This window comes from Garra rufa, chromosome 10 (assembly GCF_049309525.1).
Source record: "Garra rufa chromosome 10, GarRuf1.0, whole genome shotgun sequence".
NCBI classification, from domain to species: domain Eukaryota; kingdom Metazoa; phylum Chordata; class Actinopteri; order Cypriniformes; family Cyprinidae; genus Garra; species Garra rufa.
In genome coordinates, this window is record NC_133370.1 from 34,214,857 (window position 1) to 34,232,992 (window position 18,136).

Sequence of the window (18,136 nt, forward strand, 5' to 3'; positions counted from 1 at the left end):
AAAAATTAATATTCTCTTTATTGTTAAATTTAAATCGCTTTATTTCAGTTTTTCAGGGATTATAATGAAATTGGTCATGGTTTTAACAAGGCAAACATTTAAACTAAACCGGAGACAAATTTTAAAAATTCACAATGACCGTATTCCTGCTATTAACTGAACAACACAAGATAATAAACTGTGTATAGCAGACAGCAAACAGGCTACTGTAAACGTGACAGTGATCTGATTGGTTATGGAGACTCTGGCGTGGGAGGACCAATAATAGTAAACAAATCCTGTGCGCGCATGCGTGGTGCGCGAGTGCTGATGGAGGTTTGTCAGGAGAAGCATCTGCTGTTAGCTAAACATCTCTACTAAGGTTAAGGGCAGTTATTAGGGTTTTGTTCGAGAGAGTCAGTAAGTATTTTTATATTACCTCCTTGTTATTTTTCTACATTCACGCGATTTCTATCATTTACGGTTTTAAATCATTGTTAATAGTGGTGAAGTTGCTAGCTTCGAATTGCTAACCGTTGCACTTTCACTACTGCAACCGACAGCTTGTTTCCTTAGTTGCACATGTTTTATATCATGTTTATTATTTGCACAAAGTACTGTTTGCTTACCACGTCGTGTACTATGTATTGTTTGGATCTTTTAACTTGTCGGACGTTTTTGTACATTATAATGTTTACGTTTGGCCTAACTCGTTAGCCTAGCCACACGACTTTTAAAGAGACGCAGGTGTCAGCCAATCAGCATCAAAGCGTCTGAATATGAGGCGGGGCGTGCGAATGGGCGTGGCATGCATTGTGTACACGCTATACGGCCTGCACTGGAAGAATATGAGGTTTTGTCTCACTGTCATAGCAATGTAAGGGTTATTTGCGAGCTTGTTCACAGGAATGCTACGCCTGTGTAGTTTTTCAAATGTGGTTAGATGTGTTTCACACAGTTCTGTGAAATAATGCAAAAACATCTGTGGCTTACCACAAATAAGGGAAGTTAATGAAACCTAGCAACTCAGCATGTAAATAATGTGATGTCTGTGGTTTAAATTGGGTCACAGTGACTTATTGTCTGTGTATTTATATAAAATTGGTCTTAAGTCATCACGCATATCTCATAGCATAGGTTTTCAAACTGAGGTCCTGGGCCTTCTAAGGTGAGTCTGTGGAATGTTAAGAGAAAAATAGTGTAAAACTAGTAAATAACAATGAAATTAAAGTTAGTAAAAAAATCATAATTAGATTAAAAATGAAATGGGAAAGATTATAAATAAATGCATAAATAAAAATAGAAGCAGTACAATAGTATAAGGATTAGAAAAAATAATTCTAGACACTAAATATTTTAGGCATATTTGTATATTTATAATATTTGCTTGTCACAGTAAAAAAAATGTTTTTTATACAAGAATCTATATACATGCTTTTTAAATTTTAGGTTGGATGTCCCTCGCTCTAAAATGTCTCCTGTGGCATCTAAAAGACTGAAAACTTGACTATAACTTGACTATAAACATAATTTCAATGTCAAATCATTTTTGAAACATACATGTATTCATGAAGTTAGCTATTAACATTGGTTAATATAGTTTGTTTTGTGTTAGTTGCACATCTACATATTGCAATCTTGGCAAATTTTGTTATACAGGTGCTGAGGACTCAGTTGGGCAAAATGGCATCTGACATACAGGTTTCTAGGGGTATAATGACCTTTTACCCAACCGTTGAAGAGTTCAAGAACTTCAGCCGCTACATTGCGTACATGGAGTCCCAAGGTGCACACAAGGCAGGCCTGGCCAAGGTTAGAGGAAAACGCTACTCTTTATCGTTTAGTCTAAGCTATTGCATGTCAAAAAAGACCTGCATAAAATTATATTTATTTTGCTCAACTACAGATCGTCCCGCCCAAAAACTGGAAGCCTCGACAATCGTACGATGACATTGATGACTTGTTAATACCTGCACCGATTCAGCAAGTTGTGACTGGGCAGTCAGGCCTGTTCACCCAGTACAACATCCAGAAAAAAGCCATGACTGTAAGGGAGTTCCGTAAAACAGCCAACAGTGACAAGTAAGTCTTGTTGACCTTGTTACTAATTTTCCAGTGGAAATTTATTATAACCTCATCTGCCCCTCCTATTTAAGGTTTTGCAGTCCTCGGTATGATGATTTTGAAGAGCTTGAAAGGAAATACTGGAAAAATGTTACATTTAACCCTCCTATCTATGGAGCTGATGTGAATGGAACCCTTTATGACCCAGTGAGTAAACACTTGTAAGCAATCTGAAAGAGTTCTATTCAGTTTCACTTTTGGTCTGAGTTTTCTCTCATGTGAATTAAGTCATTGTTTCTTTTTCATGTCTTACACAGGATATCAAAGAATGGAATGTAGGGCACTTGAATACCATCCTTGACACCGTGGAGCATGATAGTGGAATCACTATAGAGGGAGTGAACACACCCTACCTCTACTTTGGAATGTGGAAAACCACTTTTGCATGGCACACTGAGGACATGGATCTCTACAGCATTAATTACTTACACTTCGGAGAACCAAAGTCTTGGTAAGTTTGCTTGTCAAACCTGTAGCTTTCACTGGAATAACTTGATTTTGCTAGACAAAAATTATTTGTAGATGAAATATGCACCATGGGGCATAAAGAATGTTGTAATTGTCGGTCATGATGCCAAGTGCTAAATTTGTCTGGAATGACCTCATAGGTATTGCGTGCCTCCTGAACATGGAAAAAGACTGGAGCGGTTAGCCAAAGGTAAAACAGCTTTTTGTGACCTCAGTTCTGTTCGAGAAAATATTTAGCTGTATTTACAGTTGCTTATATATTGCATCCTATTGTCTTCCTAAGGCTTTTTCCCTGGAAGTTCACAAAACTGTGAAGCATTTCTTAGGCACAAGATGACTCTTATTTCACCCTCAATTCTAAAGAAGTATGGCATTCCTTTTGAAAAGGTATGTTGTTGTGAGTGTGTTTTGCCCCACTGATGACTTCATTTTTATTAGTAGTAGAATGTATTAGACCTGTTTTAGATGTGTAAGCAGAGTGTAATCAGACACAGTGATACTTGCCTGTGTTTGCAGTACACAAGCTGAAGTTCACCTCATGCGACAAAGCAGGTCTGTGCTGCTTCCACTCTGCTTATGCATCCAGTATGAAGCAAGCCAGGCTTTCTGTGTCCTCAATGTACATTTGCTTGTAACTCAATTTGTCCATTTTTGCTTTGCAGATCACTCAGGAAGCTGGAGAGTTCATGATAACGTTTCCATACGGCTATCATGCAGGGTTTAACCATGGTTTCAACTGTGCTGAATCTACCAACTTTGCCACAAAGCGATGGATTGACTATGGAAAGCAAGCCATACTGGTAAATAAATAAATAATCATTCAAAATTTTGAGGTCAGTTATGTCACAGGAGAAAAATAAAATTTTAAAATAAGTTAAAATAGAAAACATTACTCCAATCTTCAGAATTGACAGATAATTTACTCACCCTCTTGTCATTCAAGATGTTCATGTCTTTCTTCAGTCGTAAAGAAAATGTTTCTTAAAGGGATAGTTCACCCAAAAATGAAAATTCGATGTTTATCTGCTTACCCCCAATGCATCCAAGATGTTGTTTACTTTGTTTCCTCAGAAAAACGAAGATTTTTAACGAAAACCGGTGCAGTCTGTCAGCCTTATCATTGCCCTGGATGGGCACCAGACCTTTAAAAGTAAACAAAAACATGCACAGACAAATCCAAATTACACCCCGCGGCTCGTGACGATACATTGATGTCTTAAGACACGAAACGATCGGTTTTTGTGAGAAACTGAACAGTATTTATATCATTTTTTACCTTTGATACACAGCCACGTCCATCTGTCATGTGCATCAGTCACGTCACATTAGCACGCGCTCTAGCGTAGAATACGCTAACGTCGTAAGGGGAAATCAGTGAAAAGTCCCGGATGAGTTTGCGCAAACTAACGTAATCTTTTAGCTTTAAATCGGTTTAAACAATCAGGATACGCGCAAGTAATTACCATTTTGAATAGCCGCTATACACACAATCTCTGTGCACTGTGTAAACAATGAGTGTCGTATACATGCGACAGATCGCTTCCGGCGTTTGCGTATTCTACGCCAGAGCGCGTGCTCATTTGACGTGACTGATGCCAAACTCGTGCACATGACAGATGGACGTGGCTGTGTATCGAAGGTAAAAAAATGATATAAATACTGTTCAGTTTCTCACAAAAACCGATCGTTTCGTGTCTTAGGATATCAATGTATCATCACGAGCCGCGGGGTGTAATTTGGATTTGTCTGTGCATGTTTTTGTTTACTTTTAAAGGTCTGGTGCCCATCCAGGTCAATGATAAGGCTGGCAGACTGCACCGGTTTTCGTTAAAAATCTTCGTTTGTGTTTTTCTGAGGAAACAAAGTAACCTACATCTTGGATGCATTGGGGGTAAGCAGATAAACATCAAATTTTCATTTTTGGGTGAACTATCCCTTTAAGGTACATTAAGGGTCGCGACCCACTAGGGGGCCTCAGTGATCCTCCAGGGGAGCCGCCAGATATCTTAAAATTAATTTAAATATTATCCTATAATTGTTGAATTTCATTATTAATATGCTAAATGAAAATAGTATAAAAGCACAGCCTCTCTCGTGTTCTGTGATTGATTGCTTCAGACTCGGCACAGCAAGCCTCATCGCACTGTTAAATACAGACTGAATGGCGGCTCAAAACTTCCAAACGCTGTACGCAAACTAATGTTACGTCTCTCGGCTGACGAATTTGCGCGTGCCTAATGTAAAACACTCGTGTAAATCGCTCTCGGGGCTCTGATCCCTATCGTATTTGCTTGAAATTTAAAAACATAGTTGCCTAGTTGTCCAAATTATTGTGAGTGTATAATGGATGCTCACCCATAAGAGGAGTGAGGCTTGGTGTTTATGAGCATCAGGCGCGCACTGACAGAGTTCACTGATCCCGTCTTCGTCGAACCTTCACATCGAAGATTTAGTATTTATTTGCTGTATTTTTCGAATTTGTGTATTAATTTTTTAGTGGATACAAACGGTATTCAGTCAGTCAACTTCAAAGGGATAGGTTTAGTGGTCTTTTGGTATTTAAGAAAAAGTACTCTGAAGTTGTAAAGAATGTCAGAAGAATTCATATATATATATATATATATATATATATATATATATATATAGGGTTTCTTTAAAGATTATAAGGTATATTTGAAGTTTTAATTTAAAGTTTGTTAGAATTTTGAGTTTTTTTATAACTGCAGTAGAAGAATAAAGCAGAACAAATGTTTTGGTTAATATAAAAGGTTTAAAAATAAGTACTTTTCTCTTTAATGTGGAAGTAGAGTATAAAAGGACATGTCAGGCATAGGGGGGCCTTGCAAAATTGACCGGAGAAGGAGGGGGGCCCCGGAGTAAAAAAGGTTGGGAACCCCTGCTCTAAATGATCCCAAGACCAGGAAAAATGTCTTCTCTAGTGAAACAATTGGTTATTTTATAAAAAAAAAAAGGTACAATTTATATACTTTTAACCTCAAATGCTCTTCTTGAGTAGGTCTGCAGTGTGCATGCATGTATTTAGGTTCAATGCAGCTTCAAAATCACCCTACATCCCTGTTTTACTTTTTTTTTTTTTTGGTGAGGCGCGTTTAGTCAATGAAGCCGGTAGTTTGATTAGTAGTAAATCTCCATCACGTGCGTTCGGCACGTGCTTTCAGCGTTCGGCAATTAATACACAGAGGCGTAAATATTTACGTCTCTGTGTATTAATTGTCGCTCCAGCTGAACGCACGTGATGGAGATTTACTACTAATCAAAGTACCGGCTTCATTGACTAAACGCGCCTCACAACATCGTGCGATTAATCGTGCAGCCCTACTTCTGCAGCGATGTAGGACGATTTTGAAGTTGGAGGAGAACATGAGATGGGAGTTTTTCGACATAACCTAACTGTCTTGAACCGGAGTGCATAGAGTACACATAGCAGAGCTAGGCAAGACGAGCGTTTGTGGTTAAAAAAGTGTGTAAATATTAATTTATTGAAAAAAATGACAGATCATTTTGCTAGATAGGACCCTTTTTCCTTGACTGGGATCGTTTACAGCCCTTTGAAACTACGTTTAAATTACATTTTCGAAGTTCAAACTAGCGGGCAGCGTTGAAGTTAAACATGAAAAGTAAAACATGAATATCTTGGATGACAAGGGAGGGTGAGTAAATAAATGATCTGTAAATTTTTGTTCTGGAAGTGAAAAAAATCTTGGTATATTTTCCCCCTCAGTGTTCTTGTAGAAAAGACATGGTGAAGATTTCCATGGATGTGTTTGTAAGGAAATTTCAGCCTGAACGGTACGAGTTGTGGTTGGCGGGGAAGGACAATGCTCCTATTGACCACTCCAAGCCCACGCCCGAAGCAGTTGAGTTTTTAGGTGGAGAGGCTGGAAAGAGCGGTGCTCAGGAGCTCTGCAACGAGAACCAAAGTAATGAGGGACAAAAAAAGAGGTGACTTACTGATCTTCTCATTTGCACATACTGATATGTGAAAAGAAATCATGTTATGTCAGTTTTAAATGTTGCCTTTTCCACTTAAATTAGCTTGGCCAAACAAAGGATAGGTACCAAAAGACACAGAGTGTGTCTGGATTTACCAGAGGAAATGCTTCCAAAGACTGAAACAAATGATGAGGAGGTTGAATATGGAAAGAAGAGCCGATTGACTACATACTCAGAACAATGCAAAGAGTATCCAGGTGCGTAACGTTGTAATGGCCTAAATTTAAAAGTTTAATTTTAATTTTTAGATCAAATAAATAATTTTGAGGGATTTGCAGTGACAATTTTTAGAATTGACAAACTAAGGCAACTTTAAGATAGTGGCCGCTAGAACACTTTCAAAAATTGTGTTTTATATATTAATATGAAATTTGATGAAAACCAAATCTATTTTTAGAATTGAAAGATGAAGATGATCTGCTGCCTCTGACAGGTTCAACCAGTTTAAAGATGCTTCCTGGTTCCAGAAGCACTGCATCTGGGGAGCATGTTAGGGGCGCAGGTTTAAGTGCTGCAAACCCATCTTCAGTCTGCACACAGTCCTTCCCAAAGCGTCATCTCTCTATAGCATCTGTCCCTACTGTCCCTCACTGCCTCTCAGCCGTGCCAAGGATTTCCACCAAACCAGGGGTGGCGAGCCTTCTCTTTCATCGGACCCTGAGCCCTTCAGATGCCCTGCAGGTCCACACCTATGCAGCTAGATCAGCACTCCATAAACCTCAACAACCTAGCACAGAGAAACCAAGAGGAGACCTCAATGAGCCAGACATCAAACCAGATGTGAGGCCAAATACGCCACAACCAAACACAAAGGTTGGTACATATATTGACTTTGTGTGTTGATATTTAATAGCGGCATTTCAAGTGATTTTATAGTTGTGTACTCTAGCATATAAAAAAGCAAGTAGCTAAATATTATGCAAATAGGACATCAGTTTATTGATTCTAAAAAAACTATAAATGAACCAGTGATTATTTTTATGTATATGTAATTGCTGATTATAGACATAAAAACTGTATAATGTTTGTTGAATTGATCAATAATAAAACGTTAAAACACAAAAATAAATTATTTGAAATTTAAGTAAATTTAGCCATCACAGCATTATAATGTGCAGTATTAAAAATGGATATTAATTTTGATATTCAACAAGGTATTTAAATTATTATTATTTAAATGATTTCTTTTGAGTGAAATTACTTCAGAGGTAACTTGAATGTAAAAATAGAGGAAATGAGCCTTAAGTTTTTTTTTTTTTTCCTTTTATTTAGCAAGGACGTATTCATGTGCTAAACATTGACAGTAAATAGTAAGCTTTCTATTTATTAAAGATTTCCTAAAAAGTATTATGGTTTCCACAAACATATTAAGCAGCATAACTGTTTTTAACATTCAATATGACTCATATTGGAAAGTCATTCATATTAGAATTATATGTGGTCTTGTAACACTGAGGTTTAAAGTAATAGCTGCTGAAAAATCGGCTTAGCCATCACAGGAATGAAGTACATTTTTAAATATATTCATAACATTTATTTTGCAATAATATTTCAAAATATTACAAACAAACAAAACATATAAACTCCAAACTTTTGAATTGTAGTGTACATTAAATGTATATTTAAAAAAAAATCACCTTTACAACATCAATTAAAATGAAATTTAACTCCTCTCTTGCTTTTCCTCAGCTTGAAATCGAGGGAGAGAAGGAGAATAACAGCATGAAGAGGAAATTGCAGCCACTCAGTAAATTGCCACGTCTGCATCCCCTGCTCAGAGAGAGCTCCAGTGATGACGGTTAGGACCTGCTTCACGTTGTTCATTTATTGTCGCATCGCTGTTTGTGCTCTTTCTAATTAGCTCCTTCACTCCGCAGAGACTCAAGAGCCAGCAGCTGAGGCAGAGGAGACTGATCCCTGGGCCAGACTCCTGGCTCCCATGTGGCAAAGCAAGCCACGTAACTTTAGAGTTGAGAAGGATTTTAACTTCCGCATGGGCCAGCAACCTCCGTACTGTGCAGTGTGTACCCTGTTTCACACGTACACAGAGGTAACACATGCTACTGTTAGCAACTTGGTCTCATTGGCTGTTTGATACTGCCAGTGGCTTAGAAATTGCACGCTGAAGTCTAATTAGTTGTGAAAAATGTGACAGAAGTATCCCTTTATTTGTCAGCTGATGAATGAAAAATAATTTGTTGAACCACTGTAAGACTATGTTGTGCACTTTTCCTTTTCTTCTATATAGAATGATGTAATCAGCCTGGGCCAGAGTGATTCTGCAACTGAAGGAGGAGACAAACAGAGGACCAAGCCACTGATTCCAGAGATGTGCTTCACCAGCAGCTCTGAGGGACATCTGTCCACCCCAAATCTGGAGGAAGACGGCACTAGCAGACTCGTCAGCTGCTCTGTGTGTAGTGTGCGCGTACATACAAGTAAGCGGTTTGTCACTTACTGTTATCACTTAAAATCTACACTTAATATGATTTGTCACTTCAGTGACAGGCTTTAAAAGATTTTTTCTAATTTTATAATTGTACATGCAGTTCATAAAACTAAAGACTACATGAGACTATAATTATTTTACTAAAATAAGAGGGATCATACAAAATGCATGTGAGATTTTTTTTTGGTACAGACCTGAATAAGAGAAAAATTACCCTGTTCAAAAGACATACACTTGATTCTTAATACTGTGTTGTTACCTGAGTCCACAGTGTTTTTTTTTTTTGGTTTCGTGATAGTTGTTCATGAGTCCCTTGTCCTGAAAAGTTAAACTGCTCGCTGTTCTGATATCAATGACTGAATGATTTTGAGATCCATCTTTTCACACTGAGGACAACTGAGAGACTCGTAATACTGTTACAGAAGTTTCAAACACTCACTGATGCTTCAGAAGGAAACACAATGCATTAAGAGCTGGGGGGTGAAAACCTTTTGAATTTGAAGATAAGGGTGAATTTAGCTTATTTTGTCTTCTGGGAGGCAGTATCTTTTGTGGCTTCTGAAGGTCAGTATTAAATGAAAGAAATATGATATTTAGGCAAAACAAGAAAAATGTACACATCTTCGTTCTGTTTAAAAGTTAATGTGTCGTTTGTCCTTCTGGAGCATCAGTGAGCAGTTAAACTTTCTGTAATAATTGCATGTGAGTGCCTCAAAATCAAACAGTCATTGTTGTAAAAGGTTCAAATAAACAAAAATGCTGAAAACCAAAGAATTTGTGGGACCTGAAGGATTTTTCTGAAGAACAGTGGACAGTTGTTCAGGACAAACAGTTGACTCATGAACAACTATCACAAAAAAACACACACACACACCATTGACGTAAAAACACAGTATTAAGAATCAAGTGTATGTAAACCTTTGAACTGGGTCATTTTTATAAATTCAACTTTTATTTTTTCTTGTGGACTATATGTAAATGTTTTGTATGTGAAATACCTTATTCAGGTCAGTACTAAATAAAAATAACCTGCATTTTGTATGGTCTCTCTTATTTTGGTAACATAATTAACTTTTTTGCAGATTCTGTAAGGTGTATGTAAACATTTGACCTTAACTGTATTCTTGGTTGTTTCATGATGTTCCATGTAGTTTGTCTACCGGCCATAGACTATCATTACAAGTTTGGGAATAATACTTTTATTCAGCAAGGATGCATTCAAATGATAAAAAATGACAGTAAAATAATAAAAAATAAGTTTCTTTGAAATTCATCAAAAAGTCCTGAAAAAATATCATGATTTCAACAAGAATATTTAGCAGAACAACTGTTTTTAACATTAACAATAAGAAGAAATGTATCTCAGTCTCTAAATCGGCATATTAGAATGATTTCTGAAGTGTCATGCGACACTAAAGACTTGAGTAATAGCTGCTGAAAGTTTGGTTTGCCATCACATGAATAAATAGACAACCAATTATTTTAAATTGTAACAATGTTTCTTAATAAATGCAGCCTTGGAGAGCATAAGAGACTATTTTCAAAAACATTAAAAATTTTAGCTGACCCCAATCTTTTGAACAATACTGTTTACAACCTCATATTAAACATGGTTTTCATAACCATTTATGTTTTACGCCATTTTTGAACTTTAAGCAAGATTAAAATGTATGGACATTGCCATGATAACCAGTTAGATCATATAAAAATATTCACTTCTCTTATTGATTAGTATAAATTATAACCTAGTTTTTGTTCCAGAAGAAATATTCATGTAATTTGTCTGCTATCCATATGCTTTTGAAAATGTAATAAGGTAATCTGATGAATTGTGAATGTTTTGTCTGCAGGTTGTTACGGTGTGTCTGAGGATGCTAATCTGGACGAGTGGAGATGTTCCCGCTGTGAAGCTAACGCCATTACTCAGGTCAGTTGGAGCATTTGAGAAAGTTTACAGTTTGTTTTAATCCCCAAAACCTCTGTTATGCAGTTTTCTAGCTGCTAGGGGGCACTATAATATCTGGCCATTATGCATGACAAGGTTTTCCCAGTTGCACCTACTTTCACTCAACTGTTTATTATTCCCAGAGGTGTGACTAAGTGTTTGTGTCTTTCCCTCAGGATTGCTGTTTATGCTCTCTAAGAGGAGGAGCTCTGCAGAAAGCCAACAATGATAAGTAGGTAGCCAGGTGCCTCTTGGTGGAGCCCCTAACAGTGAACACCAGCCATTTCAATTATACACATTCCTCTTAACTGAATGACAGTTTGGTGATCTGCCTTTTTTAGCAGCTGACAGCACTTTTACCTCTGATTAAACCTGCTTAAGTTGAAAATGTGGTTTTGTTGCAGGTGGGTTCATGTATTATGTGCCGTAGCAGTGCTGGAAGCTAGATTCGTGAACATTGCAGAGCGCAGACCTGTTGATCTCAGTAGTATCCCGTTCCAGAGATTTAAGCTGGTAGGTTAATGTTTTGCACAGAAAAGTGAAATACCAATGTAAATGCAGTGCTGTTTGACACACAGAGGGAAAGTAAATTTGGTAACACTTTACGAAAAGGTTTCATTTGTTAACCAGTCATAAGGGGCATTTTTTTTAATTGAGATGTATACATCATCTGAAATCTTAATAAATATAGAATAAATAAGCTTTCCATGGATGTATGGTTTGTTAGAAAAAGACAATATTTGGTCGAGATACAACTATTTGAAAATCTTGCCCAAATGAAGTTCTCAGCAATGCATATTACTAATCAAAAATTAAGTTTTCATATATTTACGGTAGTAAATTTACAAAATATCTTTTTGGAACATGATCTTTACTTAAAATATCCTTATGATTTTTGGCATAACAGAAAAATCGATTATTTTGACCCATACAGTGTATTTTTGGCTATAGCTACAAATATACCCATGCTACTAAAGTTAATGTACTGTGAACTAAAATGAACATTTGTTAACTAACATTAAAAGAGATTAATAAATGCTGTAAAAATGTATTGATAATTTTTAGTTGGTTAATGCACTAACTAATATTAACAAATGAGACCTCATTGTAGTGTGTTACCGTAAATTTATATACATTTATATTATCTTGGCCAGTACAAAAACAATGAGGCTCTTAATTTATATCCATATTAATTGTAAACTCACAATTTGACACTAAATATACATTAATAACAGTACAAACTTCCTCTTAAAAAACTTAACAACTTAAAAAAAAAAAAAATGGTTGTAATATGTACACACATTTCCCCTAATAATGTACTGAAATAAAGGGACACACAGAGACTTAACTAAAATGAATTAACATTCTTTTGAACTTTCTTTTCATCAAAGAATCCAAAAAAAGTATTATGGTTTCCAGAAAATTATTAAGTTTTCATTATTGATAATAATATTTAAAAAATGTTTCTTGAAAACAGCAAATTAGCATATTAGAATGATTTCTGAAGAATCATGTGACACCTGGAATATTGGCTGCTGAAAATTCAGCTTTACTATCACAGGAATAATTAAAAAATAAATGAATAAAATTGTAAATATGTCACAATATTTTACAGTATTATTTTTAGGGGTGCACCGATCCGATATTAGGATCGGATATCGGCCCCGATATTGAAAAAATAGCTGGATCGGGGATCGGAAAAATTTAGCGATCCACGGGCCGATCCCGAGTGTTTTTTTTTTGTTTGTTTTTCATTTCTACTAATACATTTTATTTATTTAAATTTATTTTAAGTAGGGCTGGACCAGATTATTCGAATATTCGTTCGGTGGGTTGGCATTCGATTTTAAATTTTGAGATTACTAAAGTACAGTCGGGCTCACTTGAATCGTGGAAGCAAAACTAGGGCTGTGCTGTCACAATGACAACCGCGCCTCCGCGTTCAAATGCACGCAGTAGGCTAAAGCTGACCACAAAGCCCCAGCAAAAATAATTACCATGAATGTGTCGTGGGAAAAAGTAAGGAGATATTCAAATTATTTATTAATGAACAAGTATTTGAAACAAAGATGAAGTTGACACTGGTACATGATAGTAGCTACATGACGCCATCTGCTCACTGGACGCGCCTTTAATGCCTAAATGCATCTTTATGGTTTATAGCTAATGAAAGAGTTTTGTTTTCGATTTGAATTATTTAAATTATTTCTTTACAGTTCCGGATGATATATTAGTCTTACCTTTATGAGTAAAAATTAAGTTCCACATCGCACCAGCGCTTTCATGTCCTGCAAAGCGTGCTTCAGCTTTACTCTCCCCACAAACGATTGGATATGCGCCTAATAGCACACATTTATCTAGGTTAAAAGATTAAACTAATATTGTGATATGCTTTAAGTTTTTAATATCTATGGATTTTAATTTAAATCGCGATGACTTGAGAAGCCTAAATTGGTCTGCCGCTGGCCGCTTCGTTACTTTAAAAAAAACAAAAAACTTGAATTTAACAAATAAAAAGTGTTCCAAATATATTTCTAAATTTACTTTATAACCTAAATAAACGAAAATAAATGTACACGTTATATATAATGTATATATATTTATTTACAAATAGGCCTAATTTAGATATAAATTTATTTATATATGAACACTGCACCATTTTTTTTTTCGTCGTTCTTTTATTTAAATAGCCTACCCTTTATGGTGCCAATAATTACTGTGCTGCTATTTTCTGATTTGGGAGTGATTTGTTTGTTAAAAAATGTTAGGCTACCTTATAAAAAGTATTGCTCTTAACAGTCCTGTGTGTTTTGTATCACTAGCGCAGTGTATGTTCTCGAAGCAAGCTCTGCCTGCGTGAGGCGCGCCGCTTCCAACTTGCAATGTTCTATTACAATTTATTAATTCTGAACATGTTATGTGTCCATACTCCATATTGCACCAAAATGCAACACTGCACTCCCTTGGGTCCACAGCAAAAATCGATTGGATGAACTGTTCTCGACATAATAAAAATGCAAACAGAAAGACATTCCTGCCTTTATTAGAGAGAAGAATATGTTCAGCCCCTCCCTTCCGAAGCTTCAAAGCTCAAAAAATGGTATTCGGACCAGCCCTAATTTTAAGAAATTTGATTACATTCTATTTTCGATTTGAATTCAGAATTGTTCTTTAAATAACAAATAAATAAGTATTCAATACATTGCATCTGTTTTGTCTTAGTTAGGAAAGTTTGGTGCCTGTAGTTTCTTCTACATGGTGGAAGGAAGGTATAAGGTGGAAGGTATGCAGTTTATTTTTAATTCAACAATGGTATCGGATCGGTATCGGGTATCGACAGATATACAAAGCCCAGGCATCGGTATCGGTATCGGGACTGAAAAAGTCGGATCGGTGCATCCCTAATTATTTTTACAGTATTTTTTTTAGCAAATGAGAAGCTTATACTTGCTGAGCATAATGTACTTCTTTCTAAAAAATTTAATGATCTTAACAACCCCAAACTTTTTTTTTAACAATGTATGTGTATGTGCATGCAGTACTATATAAAATGAGGCAAAATATGGCACTGCAGCATTTTACCCATTGGAAAACTTAGCTTGTTGTAAGAGTCCAGTCACTTTGTATTATACTTGGCTATTCTGAGAATAGCTGAGGTGTTCTCATATTACTGAAAAAAAGTATATATAGTAGATAGCAGTAGGTTGGCAGCATCTCTACCTCTAGTTAATTAGTCACCAGCACTGTTTGTATTAGGGCAGGTCCGAATACCATTTTTTAATTTAGAAATATATTTGGAACACTTTTTATATGTTAAACTTAAGTTTTTTTAAAGTAACGACCAAGTCATCACGATTTCAATTAAAATCCATAGATATAAAAAACTTAAAGCATATCACAATATTAGTTGAATCGATTAACCTAGATAAATGTGTGCTATTAGGCGCATATCCGATCGTTTGTGCGGAGAGTAAAGCTGAAGAACGCTTTGCAGAGCATGGAAGCGCCAGCGCTATGTGAAACTTCATTTTTGCTCATAAAGGTAAGACTAATATATCATCCGAAACTGTAAAAAAAATAATTTAAATAATTCAAATCGAAAACAAAACTCTTTCATTAGCTATAGGCCTAATCGCTAAATATGCATTTAGGTATTAAAGGCCCATCCAATGAGCAAATGGCGAACGAGTCAGGATCGTCAACTTCATCTTTGTGTCAAATACTAGTTTATTAATAAATAATTCAAATATCTCCTTTCTTTTTCCCCCTACACATTCATGGTAATTATTTTTGCTGGGGCTTTGCGGTCAGGTTTAGCCTACTGCGTGCCCTAGTTATGCCTCCACCATTCAAGTGGGCCCGACTGTACTTTATAGTGTCTCTCAAATGTTACTCAATTTCTCTTTCTCTCTTTTTTTTTTTTTCTGTTTCTGTGTTAGTGGCGCAGCAGTCTGATCTTCTTCATTCACATTTAAGCGCGAATGAGAACCGTTTCGCGGGGATGCAAGGTGTATAAAAAAAAAAAAAAATATTCAAATCTCAAAATTTTAAATCGAATGCCAACCCACCGAACGAATATTCGAATATTCTGGTCCAGCCCTAGTTTGTATAGCACTTCTGTTAAGCAGTGTAATAAATTTAAAGAATCATTAAGAAACAGTCTAACAAATTCCTTTCTGTTCATTGTTCACTTTGCATGAACCCAAGTCTGTTTCTAATGTCAAAACCATAACTAACAAAGGTTTCTTTTTAGAAATGCCAATTTTGTCGTAAGTGGGTGAAGAAGACCACAGGTTGCTGCGTGCAGTGCTCACATGGCCGCTGTTCCACTTCCTTTCACCCGACCTGTGCACAGGCAGCTGGAGTGCAAATGCACCCGGATGATTGGCCGTTCGTTGTCTACTTTACCTGCTGGAGACACAAGGGTGGCACCCATATAGAGGTATAGACACAACACAGACGTATGCATAATGATAGGGAAGTCTAGATATGACAACTTAACAATGAAAATGCACGTAGAAGCCAGTTCACTGTTTTTGCCTTTATCTACATTGAACTGCACAATAAGGGCATGATAAGAGGACACATTCTCCTTCGTTTCCTGGTATGCAGCCTCTGCTCTGCACTGGTGGTTTTAACGGGGGAAAAACAGTGCTAAAGGCAAATAATAAAATGCAACTAACCATGTAATTGTGCGTAGTTTTAGTAGCAAAATAAATCAGCTTTTAAATAAGATAAGAACATGTTTCTCATGGTCTTGTTGACAAGATCCGATGTCCAGTCACTTTGTATTATACTTTGTAGTATTTTTGGTGAAAATTTGGCCTGTCAGTCAAAAATAAACAAGGAAGTGCTATCATTTCCTGCAGACTCTCACACTGCAGGCTCTAGCTGTGTCCCAATTCAGGGACAGCATCCCTCAAAGAACATGGTCTTCAAAAGCCACACAGTTCAAACTAAGCATTGTTAAAAGAGATGATCTAGTCTACAGAGGATTGCTCTTTGCCTAGCAAATGTGACAGCTGCTGTTGACGAGCAGCAGTAATGTTGGTGCTGAACTTCTAAAACTGTCTGAAAACAAAACAACCTGTTCCATTTATGTACATAATAAAAAGTATAAACTATATGTTGAATCACAATATAGAAGTTAACATTTAAACAACTCAGTCTCAATACAATCCTCTTGTCACTGGTGTGCAATGAGTCTTAGGGTAGTTTGGGCCATGATGGGTCTATTTGTCGTACCCTTCATGTCCAGGGAAACGGCGGCTGCGTTTGAAGGAGAATTTGAAATGGGACAGCCTTCAGCACCCTGCTGTGACGCATTTGGTCTTTAAATGCAGCCATCAAAGTATGCAGCCTCTGAATTGGGACACAGCTTGTGTGTCAAGGTTATAATGTCTCATAAAGTATCAGATAATTTGACCTTTTTATGAAAAGACAAGGTTAGTTCAGGTCTGTTACTTCTCAGAAACATAATGATTAATTATTAATGATTAATTGTGAAAAATATATTTCAAAATGTTATTTTTGTGTACACTTCCATTCAGGGTGTAAGGAAAATGTTATTACTTAATGGTTACACCACATGACTTTAAAATATAAATAAATAAAACAAATAAATGTAGACTTTTATTGAAAGGTTTCAAGTTTTTTTTTTTCCAAACCATATGAAACAAATACAGAGAGTGAACATTTCTAAGACATTTGACAAAAAAAATACATTAACTTAGCTTGGGTGGTTTATCAGGTTGTAAATCTGTTCTTTGAGCCAGTAGTATTTACTATCCGTTTCCACCAACACCTGTTATTATTTTGTTGTGCAGATTGGTGACTACAGTGCGTAATGTCATGATAGATTACAGCAAGCAAAAGGCTAGTACTTATGCTAGAGTGTTATTGTTAACACTGCAAAAGATGTGTCTTGTCTGAGATGTCTGACCTTTGATGTTATCTTCAGCAACGCAACAAGGCATCTATGCGGGAGTTGGAGACAGGACAGAAAGTAATCTGCAAGCACAGAAATGGCCGGTACTACCACTGTGAGGTGGTTGAGCTGACAAAGGCTACCTTTTATGAGGTTATCTTTGATGATGGCTCGTTCAGTGACAACCTGTTCCCTGAGGATATAGTGGTATGTGAGGGGCTACACATTTTAAAACAATGTTTGATGATTGAAAACAATGTACTGAAGCCCTGCTGGTGTTTATTTTTCAGAACAGAGACTGTAGGCAGCTCGGTCCACCATCGGAGGGAGACGTAGTTCAAGTGCGCTGGACAGATGGCCTGATCTATGGAGCCAAATTTGTTTCTGACCATATCATCCCAATGTACCAGGTCAGAGGACAACAAACACACTTGTGTACACAATTTGGGTTAGAGTTCAACTTCAGACACTGCAAAGTAGATGTGTCACAGTATGATCACTGTTTGCAGGGTATTCTGAGAATCATAATTTAGGATGGAAGGCAGATCTAATCTGCCCTGTATACTGTTAAAGTTTAATATCATAACACACTGCCATACATATTCACATAATACTAAAGTACAGTCACGACTTCTTTTTTTTATTTCACTTTGGCCTTCATTATTATTGCTGCTTTTGTTAAAAGCGGTGAGAGGTCACACAATAGGCTTAAATTTCAGCCGTAGGCCCC

General features: G+C 36.5%; 1 protein-coding gene across 2 annotated transcripts in view; it reads left to right on the forward strand.

The window, feature by feature from the left end:
• The first annotated feature begins 303 nt into the window (after nt 1-303).
• The window catches only part of kdm4ab (lysine (K)-specific demethylase 4A, genome duplicate b), a 21,407-nt gene continuing 3,574 nt past the window's right edge, over nt 304-18,136 (forward strand). Inside the window, exons 1-20 of one of the 2 annotated variants that reach the window (XM_073848230.1) lie at nt 304-399; nt 1,639-1,791; nt 1,886-2,061; nt 2,136-2,250; nt 2,361-2,554; nt 2,712-2,761; nt 2,855-2,958; nt 3,234-3,371; nt 6,314-6,534; nt 6,628-6,782; nt 6,983-7,398; nt 8,275-8,383; nt 8,463-8,635; nt 8,834-9,023; nt 10,885-10,961; nt 11,156-11,211; nt 11,384-11,492; nt 15,733-15,921; nt 17,440-17,613; nt 17,697-17,816. In XM_073848230.1, coding sequence (XP_073704331.1) covers nt 1,663-1,791; nt 1,886-2,061; nt 2,136-2,250; nt 2,361-2,554; nt 2,712-2,761; nt 2,855-2,958; nt 3,234-3,371; nt 6,314-6,534; nt 6,628-6,782; nt 6,983-7,398; nt 8,275-8,383; nt 8,463-8,635; nt 8,834-9,023; nt 10,885-10,961; nt 11,156-11,211; nt 11,384-11,492; nt 15,733-15,921; nt 17,440-17,613; nt 17,697-17,816 — 2,895 coding nt within the window. In that variant the 5' untranslated portion in view covers nt 304-399; nt 1,639-1,662. The remainder of the gene's footprint in view (nt 400-1,638; nt 1,792-1,885; nt 2,062-2,135; nt 2,251-2,360; nt 2,555-2,711; nt 2,762-2,854; nt 2,959-3,233; nt 3,372-6,313; nt 6,535-6,627; nt 6,783-6,982; nt 7,399-8,274; nt 8,384-8,462; nt 8,636-8,833; nt 9,024-10,884; nt 10,962-11,155; nt 11,212-11,383; nt 11,493-15,732; nt 15,922-17,439; nt 17,614-17,696; nt 17,817-18,136) is intronic. The other variant, XM_073848231.1, reaches the window with a different exon arrangement.